Source organism: Rissa tridactyla, chromosome 2 (assembly GCF_028500815.1).
Source record: "Rissa tridactyla isolate bRisTri1 chromosome 2, bRisTri1.patW.cur.20221130, whole genome shotgun sequence".
Classification (NCBI taxonomy): Eukaryota; Metazoa; Chordata; class Aves; order Charadriiformes; family Laridae; genus Rissa; species Rissa tridactyla.
Window position 1 is genome coordinate 20,194,302 of NC_071467.1, and position 23,702 is coordinate 20,218,003.

Here is a 23,702-nt window from a genome sequence, read left to right on the forward strand (position 1 = left end):
TACTTTAAAATGTAGCTTTTGGATTAAAAATTCAGCTGTTATTTTCAAAACTTAAAGAAAAAAAAAAAGAGACTGAACTGATCAAAAATAAACTTCTTGAGAACTGAAATAATCTGTTTAATATACAAAATCAAGCAATGCATCTGACAACTTAATTTGCAATGGCAAACAGGAACAGAAGTCACCCTCCTTTTTCATTTCTAATGCGACTTCTTCAGTCGCATGCAAGTCCTGCAAACCGTCCGAAAACACATTTCCTCCATGGTTGCTTTATTTCTTAACCACAGCACTCCCAAACAACATAAATCACTGTAACCTCAAGACATGAATTTATGAAAAGCTGCAACTATTTCTAGTCACAAATATAAGTTGATGTTTACCTTTAACAAGCACATCATCTAATGCAATCAAATGAGGATAAAAGGATTAGACAATTATAACATGTTCTGATGGTAGCACTTCGGAATAAAATTAGTTACATATACATTTGACAAGATTTATTTACTTCTAAACTGCAGCAAATCCCACAATATTTCTTCAAAATTACACTTTTTCTTTCTTATTTGAGAAAAGTAAAATTTAAAACCTCCTTTTTTATCCACCTTCCTTGCCACCAGAAAGAAAGCAGCATCTGGGCATCTGCACTCTCTTCACCCTCAAATAGACCTTCAAAACACAGGGATAAGTCAGTTTATTTACAGAGAACTCTTAGTTTACAAAAAAGAGGTTCAGACACTCAAAACAGTGCTGACATTCAAAGGATGAACAAAATGTTGCATAGTAGCACAGAATTTTTGAAAGTCTCTTTAAGACCACTGGGAAGAAGTCAATCATGATGTAGGGTGGGGGTTTTTTAAGTAATTACTACCTTTTTACAATCTCATAAGTAAAATTACAACGCACATATTCCGAATGCATTGCCAAGAGACATAGACATAGGTGTTCAGTAGATCTGAAGTATTCAGATCTGTGATTCCTGGGAGTGATAAAGCAGTCTAAAAAATAAAGAAATTTAAACAATTAAAACAATCCGTATTCAAAGACTACTCTCTGATCTGACTTTCTAACTCTTCTTTGAATCACAAAGACTATCAGTTAGGTTGCTGTTTTTTTAAAACACACTGAAATTCAATATGACACCGGTAGTCAATGATGTAAGAAAAAATACACATGAAAAGGCCTGCACTGAAACCAGAACATGGGCCATTTTGTGTGCTGTAAACTTCTAATTCTTATTCTGATTTATATTGTCCCTGAGCCTCTGTCTAGCTCTCTGTGTGCATCAGCTTCCTCTGCAGTGAGCTGGGGCTCGCACTCGGTACGCTTACCGAGCATCCTGAGGAAAGTGGCATAACTAACATCAATTTACACGCATTGCATCAATTTTTCTTTATTTCCATCAAATTAAACAAAATTTTTTAATGCACAGAACCACTGCCGACACTAACAACCACTTTACCAGACAAAACCTAGTTATTTTATAAGGAAAGGCAGACTCTCACCAATTCTAGAAAAGCTTTACCTAGCATTCACTTCATACATCTGATATATTACCTGCCTTACTATTAGCTGACATAAGAAAACCAGGCCACTTCATATGTTTTATTACATTTCAGGGCTTTGTTTAGTAAAAATCTCACATTTCAAAGTATAAGCTTATTTTTATGGGACCTACTGCAAGATACTAAAAAACTGCAGAATGCAGAGTACAAATCTGTTCAATCGTTAATTTCAAGTTCACTAAGAATAGTCATGAGAAATCTATTTTTAACTACAAGATTTGAGACTATTTTGAAATCTGTGAAGCATACGAAAATAGTTGTGATAATTCTATTAACCAAGATAGAAAAGTAAGGTTCAAGAGTCACACATTCCAGCCCTTCGCGTCACAACAGTAAGATTTTTAAGAACAAGCCTGATGCAAAAGCAAACTCAATCTCCTTTCTCCTTCGACCTGAAATTAGAAGGAAAAGACAAAAAGTTCAGTGCCGCAACAAGATCTGCTGTGTTTTGACCATGCAGAACCTAGGACACAGAATTCCCCCTATCAATTTTCCAGAGTTTAAAACAAAACACGGGAATAGTTATTGGCAGATTCTGTAAATCCAGCATTCTTAATGTAAAGATATATGCCATCAAAAGAAACAGTTATACTGTAATCAGTATCATATGGACTGAGGTACTTCGGTATGTCACATAACACATACTGAACAGCGGAGCTTTCCAACCTATTTCTTTTAAAGACCAATGATCCCCAATCTGGCACAAGAACTAATCCTCCACTTGTCATGATTATTTTTAATTAGCATTAAGTAGACTCAAAGTGAAGTGAGGATTTGAACATTTATCAACTTCTGCATTTGATTTGTAAAACATTCCAAGAAGAGAGTCTTAAGATCGTTCAAAATTTCATGGTTGCAAAGCAAGTAGTAGTAGTAGAATTTTCAGGGACTGACACCTCTAAGAAAGGAACAATTTTGTATCTGTATAATTCTTGCAGCATTAAATGAACTGTATTTTGCATCTTAAAATTAAATTCTTTTTTTTAAAATTTGGTTTTATCAAGGACTTAACATTTCAGAAAATGTACATTTGGTCTAAGAGTTTGACACATTAAAATAATTTCCTTCAAACTGCAATACGCAAATCAAAACAGAAGTGTAACCAACTAGAGCAAAAATAAAGGGAAGGAATTACAGAGACATCAAAAAATACCACATAATCTGAACACAAGCACAATAACCAATGTACTCTTACCAGACTTTTTTTCCATGGGAAAGACATAGAAAACCATGGAAGACAGTTAAATTGGGCCAAATCTTACGAATTAATCTATGTAGGCACAGAGCTGCTGAGTTGAAGCTGCTACTTTAGGGACAATGTCAAAGCGTAAGTAACAATGGTGAACTTAACTTTTTACAGGGTTCTAGAGAGAATCCAATAAACAATAGCCCATAAAGTCTAACACCAGCACACAGCAAATTGGTAATAGCTATAAAAGCTAAAAAGCTAAAGCCTGGAATCGGAAAACGTGAAAAATGCTATATACCAAAGAAGAGTAAGAACAGCTTACACAGAGGAAAGCAGGGCTTCCCAGATCCACTGGAGTTCTTCAAAGGAGTCACTAAGAATGTGGATGAATAAAGATCCATTTAAAAGTCAACTTTGACTTCCAAAATAATTTCAAGAAGATCTCTCACTCTGAAGCCAAAAGCTCTGAAGAAAACTAAGCTGCCACAGGGTAAGAGGGGAAGGTCTTCACATGGATAAATAAATTAGCCAAGAGATATAAAATAGAGGAGAAAAGAGTTCCTGTCTACCAGTGAGTTTTCTGCACCAAGAATATCAGTCACCTGTACTGTAAAAACTACTGCTCAGCATCTTCATAACTGATCTAATAAGGGAATTAACAGTGATGTGCTAAAATTAATTGATGATAATGAGTTATTTACGTATAAAGGAAAAAAGTAAACTGCAAACAATAACATTCACACCAGTGAATGTCAGTATGATAAAAGAGCCCTTGAAATTTAATCTAGATAAAGGGCTGCATATAGGGTAAAACAATACTAATTTAATGTATACAGCAAAGAACTCTGAATTTGCTCAGTATGGAAGGAGAGGGTGGAGTTGTAATAAACAGTTCCATAAAATGTCAGTCCAATGTTCAGAAAAGGCCTTAAAAAACAAACCAAAATGAACAACACTGTGATGTTGGAATTATCAGAAAAGAATACAGAACAGAACGCGTCAGTGGCATCATTTTGCCATGGTATAATTCCATAATGTTCCTGCATTTTTAATATTGACTGCAGTTCTGTCCTCTTCTTCCTCATCCAAATACAGGAAAAAAACCAAACAAAATAGCAGCAGGGTTTCATGGCACAGAACGGCAACAAAAACTGCTAGACAGATTAGGACTTCTGAGCTTAGAGGGAAGAAAAATGCAAAAGAACCCTAAAATCATAAGCAAGAATAAAGTGAACAGAACACAACTGTTGACTAACAGATGAATTAGGGGTATCAAATAAAATCGATACATTGAAAGTTTGGAAAAAAAAAGAAAAATGAGGAGAGATTTGCCCAATCCATGAATAAATGATGAAATTTCAGTTCTGAAAGATGTTTTAGACACATGCAACCAAATTTATACAAATTCAAAAAGCAGTTAAAAAAAAAAATCAATGCAAAAATTTCATTAAGAGCTATCAAAAACAGTTACCACTTCTGGCACAGGAAAACCGTAGCATGAAGATGAATAGACCAGAGCATACTGTACAATTGCCTTGTTCTTCAACACTTCTCCCAGTATCTGCTATTGGCCACTGTCAGAAACAGGACAAGTAAAATGGACTTTTGGCATGACTCCAGCATAGCTGTTCTTATGTTCTCAAATACTTAATTTCAAGGGACAAAATCTCCCCCAACATTTGGAAGTGCTAAATTCACAAAAGTAACACATGGGAAAAATGCCGAAATGCACTCTGCTCTCTCACTTCACTGATCATGATTCAACAAGAAGCAAAAACAACCTAGAAAAGGTAAATGATGCTCTAACTGTCAGAAGAAGAAAACATTCTTTTAGGATCCACTGAGTGCATCCCCAGCTTAATCACCCATCCTCCTTGGGACTATCTGAAGCAGCAGCTGCAGCTCTTCACACCTCTCACCAACTCCATCCTGTACCAGACAACGCCAAGCTATCTTTTTCAATTCCCTTTAAAACTACCACCATACAAACTTCAGTTTAGGACTAGCTGTGTCTTTCCTGGCAGTGCCAGCAATGTATTTCGTGAAATACGGACACATCATCTCAAAAAATTTCCTCTGTTAGTAGACACTTTATTTGGTGAGCAATTTTCCTTTTTGAAACTTAAAGCGTCCTGTAGATACATGTACAAATCTGCAAGAAGTTAACGGAAGGTCTCCTGTCTGTTCAAAATGAATCCACAGCTACTGCAGGAGTTTTAAAGAACCATCACTGTTCAGATGATAAATAGATACGCAATGCTCACACTTAGCGCTTGTTATTCTTACCTCATTTGGCAGAGATAAGAAACGGAGAAAAGCTGCGTATACAATCAAGATGGTAGTAATACACAATGATAGAAAGAGATGCTAGGAAGAATGAAACTCAGATATTCATGATATATAATTGCTGCCTATTTACATGATGCTAAGTACTAAAATTTTGCTCTGAATTTTTCTAGTATCTGGATCCCCATATGTCTTCAACCACCTCCTGTGTCTTTTCTGAAACATGTCCAGCTTGGCTAGAAAAAGAATCTCAAAATAGTATGGGAAAGTGTAACTTCATATGGCCATGTTGTTGACCATACATTTGTTCCTGCCCACTCCCATAAACAACAGAATTCCTAGTGAAGTATTTCACGAACCCTGAAAGACAACAGCTTCACCCAGAACACAATCTTGTTCTGAAAATTCTATTTTTAATTCTTAGTTGACACAATTATATTATCAGACCCATGAAGTTAATGAGATTATTCACATGCCCTAAGCTAAGCAAGCATATACTGTGTCTTCTTGTATTAAAAGCTTAGTTGAAAAAGTGGCAAGAAAAACAGGAGAATTATCATCCCAATAAAGACATCAGATTTTCTGTATATTAGAATTAAGGCAGAACTTTGTGCCTTATCTCACTTTCCCCTGGTGTTGACCAGGTGCTCTGCAATCTTCTTGATGGTTGAGTTGGCGAATGAGGAGAAGCTGCAGGTGCACTAGGATGCTAGTGGAGTGGGTTAGACACCAACCTGTCTTGAACACACGAACTCGATTTCCTTTCTCATCGTCAATCTTCTTTGCGCTCCTGGACAGGCCACCTCGAGAAGGGCCCAACCAACAAAAATATTTAGCTATCTAATTAAAACAGATGGGCCTACATTCAAATTGCTCCCTAAAAGCAGAATCTTTGCCAGGGTAAAATAATGCAAAAAGGCATTCAACTTAATCTGGTACAGACATGTACAGATAGTTTAAAAATTCCTCATTTAATATTCATTGCAGAATTGAAATCAATAACAAAATGAGAGTGCTATCTGCCTGCTTAGAAACTGAGTCCTAAATAATTCTGCAGAGCCAGACTTTCATCTGCTCTCCACATGCAAAATGTCAGTACTGTTTCATCTCACACGGTTGCTGTGGGACAAACACCATTCAAGGTGCTACTTCCATTTGTAAGGTTCTTATGTGGGAGCCCCATTCCCAGAAATGAGGACTTACATATCAAGTAGAAAATATGGATGTATCAATTCCATGCAAATTTCCTACTAAATTCTACACAAGCAATCCATCCAATGGATAATAAACCCCAATGTAGTATCCAGACCACTGATAAAGATACTGGGAACACTGTGAAGACCAACTTCAGATTTAAAAATGCCTAGAGTTTGAACGTGGCATTACATTTCATACTACAAAATTATATCAAAGTTTAACCATTGTATTATCTGAATTTACAAAGGATACCGCTAAACAATAACTACTTACTTCAAAAGACTACCGGTCATTTTAAGAGTGTGGAGATTCTGGCATTTTTCAAGTAGCATGGTTGAGCATTCAGCCTTCTCTCCAGAAGGTATGAAGTGTACCTGGGTTTTCTTTAGTGAAAGAACAGAAACTCCATCTTGCAGAACCACAAGTTTGGTTACTTGCAGCATTCAAATGGTATGTGCCATCACTATTAGAGCTAAAACAGCTACTGACAGAACTAATACACACCAGGTATTACAGGGAATAAGAGACATTTCAACAGTAGGTCTCAAAGGTATTTAGTGACAGCAGAAAATACAGTGCCCCAAGGCAAAACGTGTTTTTTTTTAATTATTTCTTTTTAGGGGAAGAAAAAAAAAGTGCCAAAGACTTAAATGTTAATACAAATCCCTCCGTTCTGATCTCCTACCTACCCTTCAAGCCATCTGTTCCCGTACACCTGACCTGACCTCTCTCCTTTTAACTACCACCTAACCTTTCATTATCTGTCCCTCTGTCTTTTGGTCCTCACAGTTCTGCCTCCCTTCTCCTTTCACTCAGTTCCTTCTGGATGGTTTTGTCCTTCTCCTGCTCATCACTTGGTTGCAAGAAGCAAGGAGCCTCCCTACGTTCTGCCCCTTTCCCACAGCCCTACAGCCATGAGAAGCAATTGCAAGGAAGCCTTGCTTAGTCTCTGTAGCCTGGGATAGATCACGCTCAATAGAAATGGGATTTTAAGAAGATGTATTTAATAAAAATTCCAGCAGAGTCTACTGAGAACATGAAGTGGAAGATTTTCAAATGCTTGTAGCTTAGCCAGTTTGGGTGTTTTTCTCATAGTATAATAAAAGCTGCTTTCTACCAAGAGCTCTTTTCCTGTTGGTATCCAACATTTCCCTCCAAAGTGGAGCAGGATGAGGATTTCTCAATGAAATACACTAACAGCAAAAACAAACAAAAAAAGTCCTTTGCACCAGCCTTGCTAAAAAAAACAACGCCCCTCTTATTTTGTTCTGAGGAACAGACTAAGCATTTTATCTGAAGATTTACAAACAGCTCAGCCACTGTTCAGCACCAGTATAGAATCATAGAATCAGATTTTCAATTGGATACTACATTTTAATTAATAAGAAAGGCCCTACAACGGAAAATGTTATGCAGCTTTAATAACAGAATAATCTGCCAGCTACAGCTCTAATAAGCCTTCATTTCAACCAAAATGGACAAGAATGGAAAAGGTTCCCATTCTCATCCTATTAAAATACACACAAATTGTGCTTTTCACAGGAGTCACATTTCATTCATTAATGTTAAACTCTTTAGAAACAGGACAGACTCTTACTCAATGTCCACATGGCTTTGCAAAATGAAACACGATCTCTGAAGTGACAACATTAACATTGCTCCACTGTCAAATGAGTCATCTTTTTTAGCAAGTAAGCTCAGAGTGAGGTAAGACATTGAGATGGTCATCTTTTAAAAACATACTACTTTGAATTGTATCCAAAGAAATTAAATAAAATAATTACTGTTATCATAATTTTAGAGTTTTGCATGCAACAAAACCTCATCTGAAAGTGTAAATGTCCATTACATAATACGAATTCAAAGTTTACTTTTCATAATGGAAAAGTCTGCTAGGTGTCTAAAATAAGTAAGTTTTTGAAAACGCTTTTTCCATGCTTCTATTTGAAACTGTCAGTCGATGCAAAGTATGATTTTACATGATTCGTGTGAACAAATGTCTGTGTTTCACTTACAGCACGTTGCCAAAACGTTTAATGTATATAAGCAACTCCATGTGTCAGCAGACCAGAAGAAATCGCTATAAGGTTAGGTGAGTGCCAAGACAAACTCAGCAACAGTTTCTTTTTTAAAATCTTGAAATATTTATTTTCCTACAGCAGCCACATGTGTGCATGGAAATAATTAACAGGTAAAAGACACAAAGAAATCTGCACATGACAATTTATCAAAACTTTCTATTTAACTTTTACTCTTCGCATGCAAGGCTTAGCCAACCTATTCCATAGCAATAAAGCAAGGAACCTTTGCTTTGCATTTAATGCTCCTGTTCTCAGATCCTAAGAAATCCAATAGATCATGCAGCTGTTCTAATATTTACATCTTATGCTTCTAAATATTACCATTTTATGGATCTTTATGATTTTGTTAAGGAGGAAATCCAAATTAGGTAATAGTCATGAGTATTACTTATTTAAATATATCATTTTGTTTTATAAAACTGTCTAACAAACCACTCAGATGACGTGAACCATGTTGAGGCAGCTGAAGGGTAGAACTGCCAAAAATGTGCACTTCAAAGATCTATGATCCACAGAGGTCATTGTAATATGGTGCTCCATTTTCCACTGGTTTCAGCAAAAGGTCATAAAATGTGCACCTAGGTGATCTATTCTTGCGGTTTCCATCTTGCTTCAGCTTGACTCTGAAGACTTGGTGCCTCTGAAGCTCTTTGGGCCATACACTGAAATCCATCAACATTTACAGCAGACAGCTACACACCCTGTGCTCAAACTTCAACTCAAAACCACTACAGACTTTCAAAGGACAACTGCAGATCCCCTACAGTTGTCTCACAGAACGTAGTTCAAGTAGCACTGCTCTAGGGAGAGCGAAAAATAACAGTGAAGAGTTGAACTAGTTCTTCTTGCCCTTGCACAAAAAATATGAGTTCTATCACTCCTAAAAGACACAGCCTTTAACCTACCACTGTTGGCCGAGTGCTGAACAGAGTATTAATGTTTTCAGATGCGTTACCTCAAAAATAATTTTCTGGTTTGGTGGCTTTGGGTGTTTTTTGGCTGTTGGGTTTTTATAATTTGTTTTGTAGGGGTTCTTTAATGGTTTACTTAGTTTAAGTGATGGTACTTTATCTATATCCAGCTCTGGCATACCCTAGTTACCCTCAGTTATCTGTGTTTCTGTGGGTTTTCCCCTCCTGAATAGTAGAACACATCAAATAAGCTGACCGAAGAAAGGTAGAGGTTCAAAACACAGCAAGGAAAGTTTACATGAGACTGACAAAACATCCACAATAACCCAAGTATTATATTTACATAGAAGTTTACCCAATAAAGAGAACCAGTTCCTCGAAACCAAGTAACACAGACAAACGTATATCCTCCATACACCATACCAGGCAATGATTAATAATAATTAACTGACTTTGCAACATGAGATATAAAAACTTGAGACTCCATAGTTTCTTTGTATTTCCAGGTTTATCGTTGTGGAAAAAAAAAATGCATGAAAATATATTGCTACAAATTTCCCTAGACTTTCATTTTGGCATCTAATAGCTCAAGATGGCTTACACAAGTATTCAAAAAATGCTTAAAAGAAAAGTACAGCCTGTCTCAGATTTTGTTTTATATGACTGGCAAGCTTCGTAGCATTTTGATTCAAAAGTTAGTAAATCGTCCCAGACAATAAATCAAAATAACTGTTATTCAAGCACTACCTGAGTGTATTCATTCATACTTAATCTTTGAGTAAGATTAATCATTAGGAAGACAGAAGACACATGGCAGACTATATTGGTCCTTTAAATACTGAATATTCAGGGCAAATAGAAAAGCTGAAAGGCCCAATCTAAACCCCACTAAGACGGATGGAAAGGTTGCTAGTTATAATCCTGTCTTCTAAATTCAGCGTTTAAGTAGGTATTGCAACACACCTCATCGTGAAACGAATCTCATTTGTTCTAATGAGGGTAACATAGGTTATTATACCAGGAAACTAAAGGAAACAAATACAGGAATACAGACACACGTTTTTCCACAGTGAAACACACGTTATCACAATTTCAAACAACAAACCACTGCAGTTCAGAAAAATGTTTTAAACTTACTGTGTTAGTTGAATCTTCTTGTAGAATTCTATCATATAACTGGATAGCATCATCATACCTGTTCAAAGAAATCATTCACATTTATTTCTGTAAGACAAAACTCCTGAGTTTTTTGACTGTCCTTGCAATATTTAATAACTGTCCTGCACTTTTTATACTGAATATATTTAAGCAAACTATATTCATACAAAATTGTCTTGAGTGAGTGCTAAATATGAACAGCAGTATTTTATGTTACCAAGTTGAAAAAATACATGGTAATTGCTTCATGGAATACTGTTTCAGCAGCAACTTATACATTTTACAACCAATTTCTTACTCTCATATCTGTTCTCTTTTTCTGTACCCAGCAGGTCAAATCATCACATACCAACTCTCCCAAGAAACAGAAACCCCAAAATTTGAAAGGCCATCCAAAATAATGACTTTTCACTTCATTCTTGTTATTTAAAACTCCATGGAAGTTTCTTCTGTTACAATTTCATAAAGCATAAGCAGCCACACATGGTAAACTGGAGGGATTCACGCAGGAGTCCACCCTAGGCGGGGTGAAGAAAAATGTTTTCTGCCATCACTACGTAGGTTTTATTAATTAATTCTGGTATTTGAAGTATGCTCAAATCAGGTTACTCTAGCTGCTATAAATGCTTTATACCTTCTGGGAAGTAGATTTGTATGTTCAGCCAGCTGTGTGATGAACCCAAACTGGGCAAATGAAATAATTCAATTCAAAATACATTTGATTATACAGCTGTTGCGCTATCCCCACATAACCAGGTGTGTCTTCATGCACAGCTTGCCAAGTAGTTTTTGAGAGCTACTGTTGATTAATTTTGATGCTACACATCCCCTTCTCACTTTGGACACCCGTTTACGTACTCTCACTGCTTCCTAAGCACTGCTGAGATTTGCATGGCTCCGCCGTCCAGTCCAGTTACCATAAGGTATGAGAACACATGTGAAAAGCAGCACAAAAGCAGAAAACGAGTAGAAGGTGACTGCTACAGACGTGTTATAAAATGCTGTATTCATGTTCCCTGTTTGTTGCTACTTTATCCAACGTATTTTACAAGACTGAACATGATAGCCACAATCCCAGCTTTATGGGATGAACTTCCAGAATACTATTCTTTTGATTAGCCAGCATCTACAGAGATGTCTCCATCTACAGGGATGCTCCTAGCTGTTTCCTCTTCCTGCTGGGGAAGGCAGGATCTTAACTCCTGGAAGTCACTCAGAATTTAACAAGAAGCTCACTTCTTCAACTGAACATGTGATCCCTCCAGCCAAAGTCTCCCTAGGGTCTCCAGAGCATGGCTTACAGGACCTGCAGATGGGTTCCTGTTCAAAACAACCCAGAACTGAAGCCTCTTTTTCTTCTCTGACTTTTGGAGAAAATCTATGAAGATGAAACCTCAGTTTTTGTTAATTCCTCTCTCTTCTGATACTCCAATCTCAAGGATCTAACCTGACAGAGACATTTTGCCAAGAATTTTTACGAGCACTTTCCACAAAACTGTGGCTCAATCTCACTTCATTGCTGAAACAATACATAACATTTGTGCAGCAGTCATCTCCCACAAAGATCTGTTCCCATGCAATAACATCTTCAATGTAGTCACATAAGCCTGAATAGAATTATGATCTTTTGCGGTTGTGGACAGGTTTTGGGAAGGGGGGAAAATCTGCTGCCATTCTCTCATTGGCTTCCTATCCTATATCAAATGAAGACAGAAGGACAGCTAGGTTTAATGGAAATTCTTCATGAATGCATATTTGATATAAAGTGAGTGTGAAATGTGGCACATCTAGTTGCCCTGAGACTGCTCCTGTAGTTGCGGAGTCAGCCCAGTTATCCACTCTTTTTGATCCAAGCAATGGATGTTCATTGGCAGGTCATATCAAGTAACATTTTCAAAGTTCATTTTGCAAGAATGTAATGGGTGAAGAACACCTGCCAAATAAATAAATTAAAAGAAAAATCCTTTAGGGTTTTACTTCTAATTCTTTTAGAATCATAGAATCATAGAATTGCTGAGGTTGGAAGGGACCTTTAAGATCATTGAGTCCAACCTTCAACCTACCCTGACAAAAGCCACTTCTAAACCATGTCCCTAAGTGCCCCATCTACCCTTTTTTTAAACACCTCCAGGGATGGTGAATCCACCACCTCCCTGGGCAGCCTATTCCAATGTTTAATAACCCTTTCAGTGAAAAAATGTTTCCTAATATCCAATCTAAACCTCCCCTGACATAACTTGAACTCGTTTCCTCTCGTCCTATCACTTGTCACCAGGGAGAAGAGGTCAGCCCCCATCTCCCTACAACCTCCTTTCAGGTAGTTGTAGAGGGTGATAAGGTCTCCCCTCAGCCTCCTCTTCTCCAAGCTAAACAACCCCAGCTCCCTCAGTCATTCTTCATAAGGTTTGTCCTCCAGACCCCTCACCAGCTTTGTAGCCCTTCTCTGGACACGCTCCAACACCTCAATGTCCCTCTTGTAGTGAGGGGCCCAAAACTGAACGCAGTACTCGAGGTGGGGCCTCACCAGTGCCAAGTACAGGGGGATGATCACTTCCCTAGTCCGGCTCACCACACTATTCCTGATACAGGCTAGGATGCTGTTGGCCTTCTTGGCCGCCTGGGCACACTGCTGGCTCATATTCAGCCGGCTGTCAACCAGCACCCCCAGGTCCTTTTCTGCCGGGCTGCTTTTGAGCCACTCTGTATCAAGATGGCCCAAAGGCTCCAAACCTCACCAACTCTGGATGCAAAACATGGCATGGGACCGATCTGCAAGCATTCAAAGGCACTGGAAGCTGGAGGTCCTTCTCAACACCCAAGAGAAGTGCTTTAGAACAGAATGTTGATATCAAGGATATATCCAAAGGAAAAAGGTGGACAATAAAGGTCAACATAAAGCCCTAAGGTCATTCATCTTGGAAAGCTGTAAGGTTTTAAGCTGTTCATTATTTTAATAATTCCTGTTAACCTTAGTATGTTATAACCCTTCTGTAGGATATTTCGAAAAGGTCAGTCTGATTTTTAAGTTCTGCCATTCTATTCCATGTTTTTTTGAGTTGTTTCTATAACAAACTATAAATTTAACCCTTATTAAGTTCTACTGGATTTATCCACACTCAGAAAACTGGGGAAAAGAGCTACGTCCCGCAATAATTAGGAGCTTAGGAGAACAATGAAAGCAAAAAACTGCTGGCACTGTTTTTCATATGCTGCTCTAGCTCTGTGAGACAAAATGTAAACCTCACAGACTTCACCAGAAAAGTGCCTAGTGTTTTATTGTATAATGATTTATGCTGTCCTGTAAGAAATTTTTTTTAATCTATGAAGTCTGATGGAAAGATTGCAAAAATGCAACACCGCACAGTACATGTAAAAATGCAATAAAAATGTCTAAACATTATAATACGATCCTGCACACTATTATTTTCTATAAACCGCCCAGCATTGCTTTGCCATGTTTTTATAATGCCTGAATGCCTTTTTGAGATATAGCATGCACTTTTCCAGACAGAAAGTACAATTTTTAAATTCAGGTTTTACCTTTCCATAGCTTCAAATCTCATTCCAGTTAATCGTTTAACTCTGTGGCTCCCAGGGAACTGCCGCCTTAGTTCCTGAAGGCAAAACTATACAAATAAAACCAAAAATACTGTTGTTAATACAATTACCTACACAGAAGCTGGAAGAAAAAAAAAAAAAGTCTTTGGCTGATGGAGTCAACAACCTGAAACAGCACTTCTGAGTAAAAGCAAATATCAAATTTTGATATAAGCAATAAAATGCATTGATAAAGAGAAGCTCAGAAACAGAAACTTTGATAGAAAACTAATTCTAAGAAATATCTTCCATACAGGTCATTAGATCGTCAGGCCTTCTTGGAAATAGTTATTTGTCTAGGAAATTAAACTCACCTACTAAAACACTTCTGATACTATTAAAACTTGAAGTCTACTTAGTTGCCTCATAAGAACACAAGACAGTAAAAAAAACAAAATAAAGATGGTAAGAGCTTATGTGATACTTCTTTAATAAATGGATATCTCACAATGGAACAAACTATGTTAATACTATGCTCTATGTTTATTTTTAAAATAAAACTTTGAAATCCAAAGAAAATGTTTGTCACTGGCTTGGGCTGAGCCTGCTGGCAGAAGAGGCATAGCTTCTAACTCCTGAAATCAATGAGACACCTGGACTAGATAAAAGGAATTCATCACAGGCAGATTTCTCTGGATTAGCAAAAAAGGACGTTTGGTAGAGGGACTGAGTCACAACTTCCCCAGAGCAAACTAACTCTAACCATATCATGAATGCGGCTAGATAGCATTGCAAAGTTTGTAGCTGACTCATTACGGTGGGAGGCAGGACAGTCCCCAGGCTCTCAAAAAGACCAGTGGTTTGAATCGCATTAAAAGCTTCACACAGAACCCTCCTTTTCCAGGCATTTATTCATACAACACAGCTTATAAACTTGTTTTTCAGGCCTAAGGTTCTAGCAGAGAATATCTACATAATCTGTTCCACCTCATCACATCCACTGCTCAAAGGAAAACTACAGAAGCAAATCAGTAAAAATTAGTAGGTTCCCTCTCTGTTTCTGTAGATAAAGAGGTTGCTAGAGCACAGCAAAGAGAAATATTAATCTCTCTCGCAGATGTAAAAAATAGAGAAGGAAGAGAGAAAGGAAACTGTAACTAAAGCAGAAATGTTAAGCACAGACTATTTTCATCATGATCACCTTAGTTTCCAATGAACCAAGATCTCAATGGCAAAAATTTCACATAGCAAGACTGGTTTAGTACAGAACAGTTTACTGGCACTTTGAGTGATGTCTAGGCGAACTGCTGCTGCTCTGGACAACAAACTGTCATAAATTAATAAATGTCATACATGTACTTAGCAGCATGCTACATGATGTCTGAACTAACCTGTGTACATTCTTAAGAGACAGGAAAACTTATATAAAACTTCAAAAAAGTAGTTTCACTCCAGCTTTTACAATACAATCAATCTAGATTTTAAAAAGAACATTTGCAGGCAATAAATCCACCCCATGGCCCAGTGATCTGGGAATCCCAAAGGACAGTGATTTTCAGCATAAAAACACGCGCTGCTTTTCTCCAGTAGAATTCTGAATGTCAAATATTGGAACATTTGCAATAATACTAAACTCCACAATCTGCAGATGGACTTTTACATCCAGAAAAACCCCATCGGTGATATAAAAGAGTTGATGAAATAGCACTCAAGTGCAGAAGTACTACAAGATCAGAATTGTTCACATTAGATCTGATGACACTATTATTATTAAACCAAATACAGCAGCCACAAGTCCAAAATAAACTCCTGTAGAGTAAGACATCAGACACAATAAAGTGACATGAAAAGCTGTGAGACAGTCACGAACAACTCAGTGCAACACTTTTGAACACAAAAGTGCATGAATAAACTCAACTAGCTATATCTTCAAAAGGTTCCGGGCTCGGCAGCACTGAATGTCCTGTTTTTAAACGTAACCTGTAATCCCCATAATCAATTAAGTTACTGAGGACTGGTCTGCACTATATCAATAATCTACTGTTGAGATTCTCTCAGAAAGCAATTACAATGGTAAATCTCATTTGTATGTGAAACTTTAATTTGCAGTTAATTTGCTTTCTAATCACATCAGTTTTTAATTTTAAATGTCTGACAAAGACAAAGAAATATAAACCTGGACTTCAGCATGTAAAGCTGCAAGGGCCTGCCAAGAGTAGGTCATTTCACTAAAACACGCGTGTGGCAGAACCGGTTGACTGCAGCAGGGACATGCCTTACGCACAGCCTTTTTGTGCAGGACAGAGGACAACAGCAATAAAAAGAGGAAAGAAAAACAAAAGTCAGATAAACAACTCTGAAAACCATCCCAGCCTCCTCATTTGGAGCAGATGAGACCTATCCCCTTAAGCAAAATGCATCACAGCTGTCAAAAGCTCACTGTTAAAACACAGAAGTTCCAAAGCTGTTTGTCTGCTTTGGGACTACAGCTGTAGCAAAAAGCCACATACAACATTGACTTGTTTGAAGTAACTACTTCTTTATTATAAGTCCACCAAATTTAAAAAAATAAAAAAACAACTAAGTTTCCCTTTAAGCTTTTAACTTTCTTTCTGAGCTTCATTATAAAATGTTGTACTCCCTCATCTCAAGCAATATTCCTTAGAGGGCACAGAAACTGCAATTTAAAATCCTTGCCAGGCTTAGTAAAAATAAATAGCGTTTCACAACTGATCTTTCAACACTGGCTCCCTCAACAATTTTGGGAAAGTCTTCCTAAAAAGACCCTGAAATTAAAGACCAAAATTGTTTTAGATATACATCAGAAAAGAGAAATATATTTAATCAGTAAGTCTATTTGGTTTTGTTCAAAGACATAGCTATACTACAACAGTATTTTCTTCTGAGGAACAAAAGACAGGGAAGTTCAGGGGGTTCACGACAAGTTCAGCACGTTGCGCTGTATTTTCCAGTGTACTCCTTTTTACCATATACATATGGGATGCAAGATAAACTTGTCAAGTTCTGCCTACTTTCAAATTGCCCTTTTACCACCTACATCCTCTGGTCTGACCCCTTGTATATCACACACCATTAAGTTTCACCCAAATGACATCACATGAAGCTCAAAGACTTTATGGGACATTTTGCCATCTGACAGAGAACAAGGCACTGGAAGAGTAATCTCTATGAAAGACCTGGACTCCTGAAAATATCTTTCTTTTTATTTAGAATGAGCTCAAGCTTGCTGGTTTTCAGGGCACAAGACAAGCTCATGGGTTTTTTTCCCCAGCGTTCTGTGAAGAAGGGATGAAATTATTAAAATCTGCCTGCAAAACACACTTTTCCCTTCTTCAGTTGCTGCCTTTAAAAGATTAGCTAAGATTGGTTGGGGGGTTTTTTTGTTTGTTTTGGTGTTTTTCCATTTTGAATCTAGTGAACAGGGGTTACGGTTCTAAATAAAACTCATTTTATCTAAATTGTTATCTGTATAATTCAAATAAATTTGCATACAAATTGACTAAACCCAGATATCCATTAACAATATTTTTATCAAGCATCACTGAATAATTTGGATTGCAAGGGACCTTTGGAGGTTGCCTGCTCCCAATCCCCACTGAAAACAGAACCAGCTTCCAAGTGAGTGCAGGGCCATATCCCAATCCATTTCTGAGCATCTCCAATGGAGATTCCACAGCTTCTCTGTGCCACTTGTCCTGATTAGAATTTCCTTCGTTGCAGCTTATGTCTGTCTCCCTTGTTTTTTTCTGCACATCTACAAAAATCTGCCTCCACCTTCTTTGTACCTTCCCATTAGTACATGTTCAAATATAGCAATAAAATCTCTTCTTAGCTTTCTCAAAACTTAACAAACCCAGATCTCTCAGCCTTTCCGTATACATTATGCAGTCCAGTTCCTTATTCATCTTGAAGACTCGCTCCAGTATGTCAATGGCTTTCTTTGATGATAGCCAACATGACATATAATACATTATGCATGACAGGACATTTTACCTCAAAACATTCAAAAAACCAATATGATTTGAGAGTTTTTCAATAAACAAACACTCTCTGTACAATTTGGCAACTTCAATATTATTCTTGACATTTAGCCCATACCAGAGTAGCTGTAAATATTTTCATGGCTATTGGAAGAGACATGATCTGTCTAAACAAAAGTCACACATTAGAGAAGGTGGGTGGAGGTGGTTTCTTCCCAGCAGTGCATTTCTTGATAGATATTCTACAAGTCCAAGCTATGGAGTACAGAATACCCTATAAATGTCCAAAGAACTATCTGGAAGAGATACCAAGGAAGAAAACTTAAGGTTTGAGGTAAACTTGAACACTTACCAATGCCAAATCATCTCGACTGCAGTCCAGAGCAGCAATCATCACCTGTTCATATATTATCCAAACTAGACACAAAAGAGACATTAAATGCAGATAATTGATTTTTTTTAAGATAATGGGAAACACCTACAATGTAAATAAGATTAATGAATTCTGTCTGCATATTTTTCCCCTTCTACTCCTGTGGATCACTACTGAAACAGGGACATTTTAAGAAACTGCTGGAATTAATTAAAAACGCATTTAAGCAATTTTATTGCTTTTAGTAACAAAGTACCTTTTGACATCTTGAAACGTAAAAAAAGCTCTAATTCTCTGCTTTTCCTAAGATTATAGCTTCAGTCTTCTAAACAGATCCCCACTTGGGCTTGCTCTCTGATCAGACCTGGAGAACAGCCATTTAGGCTGGAAAAAAACCCAAATTTCCCTTAACCGTATCACTGCTGAAGTCCTACAAATGTTGCCTTCTTCCTGGATTTGAACAATATCTCTCAATCAAACAGATTACAGTATTCCTGTTCTAGCCCTACTGAGGTCTTGAACGTAAAGAACTTAACGGTCTAGCTACACAAGCTGCAGAGAAGAGAGGTTATAGCAGAGGGAAACATGTAATGCGAGTATTAGAAGTACAAAGTGTTTTGAACTCATGTAAATCCAATCAGGTGCACCCAAAATTTCATAGAACTGAAACAGAAGCAAATGTCTCCCAAAATAAAAATATAAAATCATAATAAAAAAATAAAAATAACAAAGGCCCTCTTACTTTTAAAAATAGTTTCTATGATACAAATTTCCAATATTTTTTAAAGAAATCACTATTTTTTCCTAAGTATACAAGAGAAGAGAAACAGGCATTAATTTGCCTGTAACCTCTCTTCCCCATTGGAACTATTTTTAAGCCATATATTCTATTTTTATTATATAACATATACATTTTTTCCATGAATGTAAAAATACATACATAGATACGGACAAAACACAGGTAACATATACCTATGAATTAAATTATGTACTATGTTTTTAAAAAAAATTCTGAACACAAGAAGAAGATACTTTGATAGTTTATGAAATTGCTCTCCCTGTTCAATCAAACCTCTACTTTGATACTCTAACTCTAGCACATGTTAGTGTCAGATATTAGGTAAGAGAACACTTGTAAGAGAATCAAGTATCCAGTCCAGACTTATGACTTTTTCTAATCTGTACTAGGGCTTTCTTGTTCAAGCTTAAAAAAGACCCCCAAAAACGCCAAAGGTCTTATTTCTCCACTTTGAAGTCCAACGCTACAGCTTTGGATACTGATTGTCCATAAAAAAATCCCAACTTTTCATTAAAATTATGGTGTGGATAATAGTATCCCCACCCCTTAGACTGAATATTCAACAAGTTATTTTTATTTTAAAAACACTAATAATATTTTTTGTTCTCCAATTACACTGGATGTCTTCTGCTTGAGGAGGCAAGTTACAAAGATACCAAATAATCTACCCCATTGCATTCACTATGTTCCCTTCTATATGCATTCTGAAATTAGCCATTGTAATATTCAGGTATTTTCTGAAAACACACAAAGCAACAAGACTAACACCCATCATATACAACTCATTCACCTTCTGTCACTACCCATGAAAGAATTCTAGGTCTACTATATGTGTTTGGGGGGGGGGGTTTGGTGGTTGTTTTTTGTTTGGTTGGTTTTAAAACCATATATAGTTGCCATTCTGATACCACTTTTAAAAATAAAAATTAAACAGGATGGAAATATGTAAATAAATTTCAGATTCTTCTGTGCTGTTGCTAAGAACCTCAGGAACATTGCAGCTAATTTATCTAATGAATCCTGAATGCCAAGTTTATGAAAGAATAAAACGCATAAATCTTGAAAATGACAACACTGAAAAAAAGAAAGGAATGACTCAGCCTGTATTACTGAGAACAACATTTCAGAAAGGCATCAGTAAGATGTGAGAGGAGTATTAAGCTGCTCAACAATTTCTTACTAAAATATAGTTCTCAAATTACTAGCAACATGGTAAAAGAAAGTAAAATCAAGGTTAGTTCTCAAAGTTCTTCTGAAGTAGAGGGAACCTAAGACAACTATCTTGCAGGTGGGTGAATTAAGCCTGCGCATGCAGGCTAAATCCAAGCACGTTCCTCACAGTTACAGTGCAAGACCCCCTCATGGTGCAGTATCTGCTTCAGGCACTGAATCTCCAAGCGCCCGTCATGACTCACTGCTGCGCATATCAATATACAATACTTTGGGTAGATTATCCATGTATTTATATCCAAAAAAGTACAACATCTGCAGTGGCTGAGTTCCATAAAATGGAAAGAACTCCAGAAGAAAACTACAGCTCAGAGGGTACAAGACTGAACCAGAGCAGAGCATCGATATAAAACAAATCCTATCTGCAGGACCCCAAAGCCAATACTGAAAGATTCCTCACCTGACTACACCTGACAAGAAAGGGAGGCAAAGTCTCTTTCTGAATTTAATTTCTGGATTTTCTGGATTTGAATTCCTGGAACACTGTATGAAATTAGGTATTTGAAATTAAAGTTAACTTACTAAACTAACTGAACAAAGTTAATCGTATGCAATACTGTAACTTTTATTAGTAAATACAATGTACTGCTGTGGCTGCTAAAATCCACTTGTGAGTATGTAACACCAGTTAATAAAATGAAAGAACTACAAGAAAAATGTATTAAAGGATGTCTATATTAAATTACCTGAATTATAAAAAAGGGAAAAAGAAAGAAGAATAAGCATTAAAATAAAAACCTGTTTGAGATTAATATGTAAACCTATACAATCTTGCTAGCATTTTGTTATACTTTGTTTTATTTTATGATTATAGTAAAGAGTGCTATTGTATTGTGACACTTTTCTAAACAATCCTCTTTTAGTATGAAATGTTACATCCAACATTTTGCCTACTGAAATTAGTATAAGGTAGTTAAAATGTCCTGAAAATAATGATTTCATAAATAGTGTAAACTTAAGACTTACCTTCAACTATAATATCACAAATGTAATGTTGATAATAAAACCAGCCTGAATATTAATTTCTGCAGTGTGTATGACTTGATTAAGGAATAGCTTTCTCTGTTACAAAAAGCTATTTTTCAATTTTTGTTGCAGTGCTGAAGAACAGAAAATCAGTCAAATGACAGCTAGGTAAAAGTTTCAAGCTAAGTTTTCACTTAATGGTCTAACTACTAATCAAGCAAACTAACAGTTCTAGTAAGTAATTTTTCCACTGCAGCCCATATTTGTGAAAGAAATAAAATCTAGGAATTCTGTCAGCCTATTAGACTAATATATATTTCATCAACATCAGCAGATACAGAAAGGCAACACAGAAGTATAAAATAGAGGCTGAAAAGAGAAAACAAAATCAGATAATGGAAGTTTTAAAAATAATGATTGTTTACTTACTGTCATCTCCAAGTTTAGATGCGTATTCATTAATTAACTCTTCTCCAACATCCACTATCTGTTCACTGTTTCGGTAGTTTTCTTCCCTCCATTTCCTCATTTTGTCACGCATATCTGGGGGCAAAGAAGAGAAAAAAAATAAAGAAAATATTGAGATTTCCAGATATTAAGGGAATTTGAATTTTATTTTCAGAAAATATGCATATGAAGAATGGGTTTAGGGAACAATAGATCTAAAAATCTAGGATTTTTGTTTTAAGAGTACATTTGGTATAAATCAGATCTCCAAGAGAGCAGGCTTTAATTCATAAAGTCAGCTGGAGAGCACTACCTAGCCTAGGTTTTATTTATCCTCTAGATCAGGAAATTGCTAAGAATGTGATCTTATATACACATATACATTTATATACATGTAGATGTTCCATATACAAGAACAAATTTTGAGAAAACTTATGGAAAATAGTTTTCATTAATAGATAGTGGATTTACTAATACAAAGGAACCATGACAACTGTTGCAAATATTTTTTTTAATCTTTACACCATCTGGAAAAACAACAATAGATCTAAACACTGACAGGTTTTCTTGCACTTCTAAATGCATAGTTAACATAACCGGCAGTAAAAATTAAGCACCGAACTTTCCTCCATCTACCTGAAGAGATCTTGGATAGCTCATAAGACTCTTATTGTGCTACATTTTGTATTTTGAAATTCAACCAAAACCACTAGAGGGTTATATTTCATATGCATGGGTAAAGTTAAATGGTTCTAGACACATGATGCCCCTTGGAAATTCAAAGTTAAACAGCAAGAATGTGAGCGAACACAAACATTCACAAAAGCTGACAAGCTAAACCCATAAAAATAAATAAGCTGTCTGATTTCTACCTACTCATTTACTTGGAAATTATCAATGCCTCCATTGCAGTGTGATTCCACACAGAACAGTATCTGAATTATGTATAACAGAACGCACTTCTACCATTCGTCACCCAAGTAGTGCATTTACAGTAACGGAAAAAAAACTGCAGGACAGAGAACAGTATATCAGCTGATGACCAAAAAACAAGTAAAAATAAATGTTCTCATTCAAGTGAATCTACGAAGAGGCTCATTAGTTTTAGAAATACTGACTTTTAAGCAAGAGGCAGAAAAAAGAAAATGCTAAAAACTGCAGTAAAACTTACGCAAGGCTTTTTACAATGTTGTCAAACTTAATGAGTTTTTTACTACGAAAGCTATCAAAAGAGTCAGCCAGTAATAATTTAAGTCTTGGAGGCAAATCTACGTACAGCACATAATACAAGTCTGGCCAATGGCAATCAAGGATTTGGGGAAAAAAAAAAAAAAGTTAGAGAAATCTCTAGTTTTAATTACAATCACTCCTGTCATGTATATAGGCTGGTCCAGAGCAACTGATAGATTTGGTTTAGTCTTAGATTCTCTCAAATTAGCAAGCTTTGCACATATAAATCAAAACATTACAAGTTCAAAGGAGCAGACACACTTGCCACAATGTTTGTTATTCCCTAAAAATATGCAAGCAGTCTACAGGAAGCCAAAGGAAATAACCCGTGTTTTATTTTTGTGTCTGTTAAGGCGTCAGTTAATTTGGCCTGAGCAACCTGATATGAAGTAATCCTTTCATAATTACTTATACCTTGATTGTTTAGTTGGATCATAGTTTTCAAGTCCTTGATATCTAAAAGCACCTGACGAAATGAAGGAAGTTACCCCTATTAGTAGAGACATAGATTGTGTACCCCAAAATGATCCCTTGACACGTAACAGCTACTACCACCAGCAGTCACTCAGGGACGCCATAACCATTACATTTCTAGAGCTCATTTCATAGAATTGTCTAGGTTGGAAGGAACCTTTAAGATCATGGAGTCCAACCATTAGCCTAACACTGACAAAACCACCACTAAATCATGTCCCTCAGCACCACGTCTACTCGTCTTTTAAATACCTCCAGGGA

At 36.6% G+C, this 23,702-nt stretch overlaps 1 protein-coding gene across 3 annotated transcripts in view; it reads right to left on the reverse strand.

Moving 5' to 3' along the window:
* EMC2 (ER membrane protein complex subunit 2) overlaps positions 1–23,702 on the reverse strand; it is a 46,485-nt gene that overhangs the window by 18,630 nt on the left and 4,153 nt on the right. For all 3 annotated transcript variants that reach the window (XM_054191353.1, XM_054191351.1, XM_054191352.1), the window contains exons 2-5: positions 21,720–21,833; positions 18,275–18,339; positions 13,925–14,010; positions 10,364–10,421 (exon numbers count right to left, since the gene is read on the reverse strand). In XM_054191353.1, the coding sequence (XP_054047328.1) occupies positions 10,364–10,421; positions 13,925–14,010; positions 18,275–18,339; positions 21,720–21,833 (323 nt within the window). The remainder of the gene's footprint in view (positions 1–10,363; positions 10,422–13,924; positions 14,011–18,274; positions 18,340–21,719; positions 21,834–23,702) is intronic.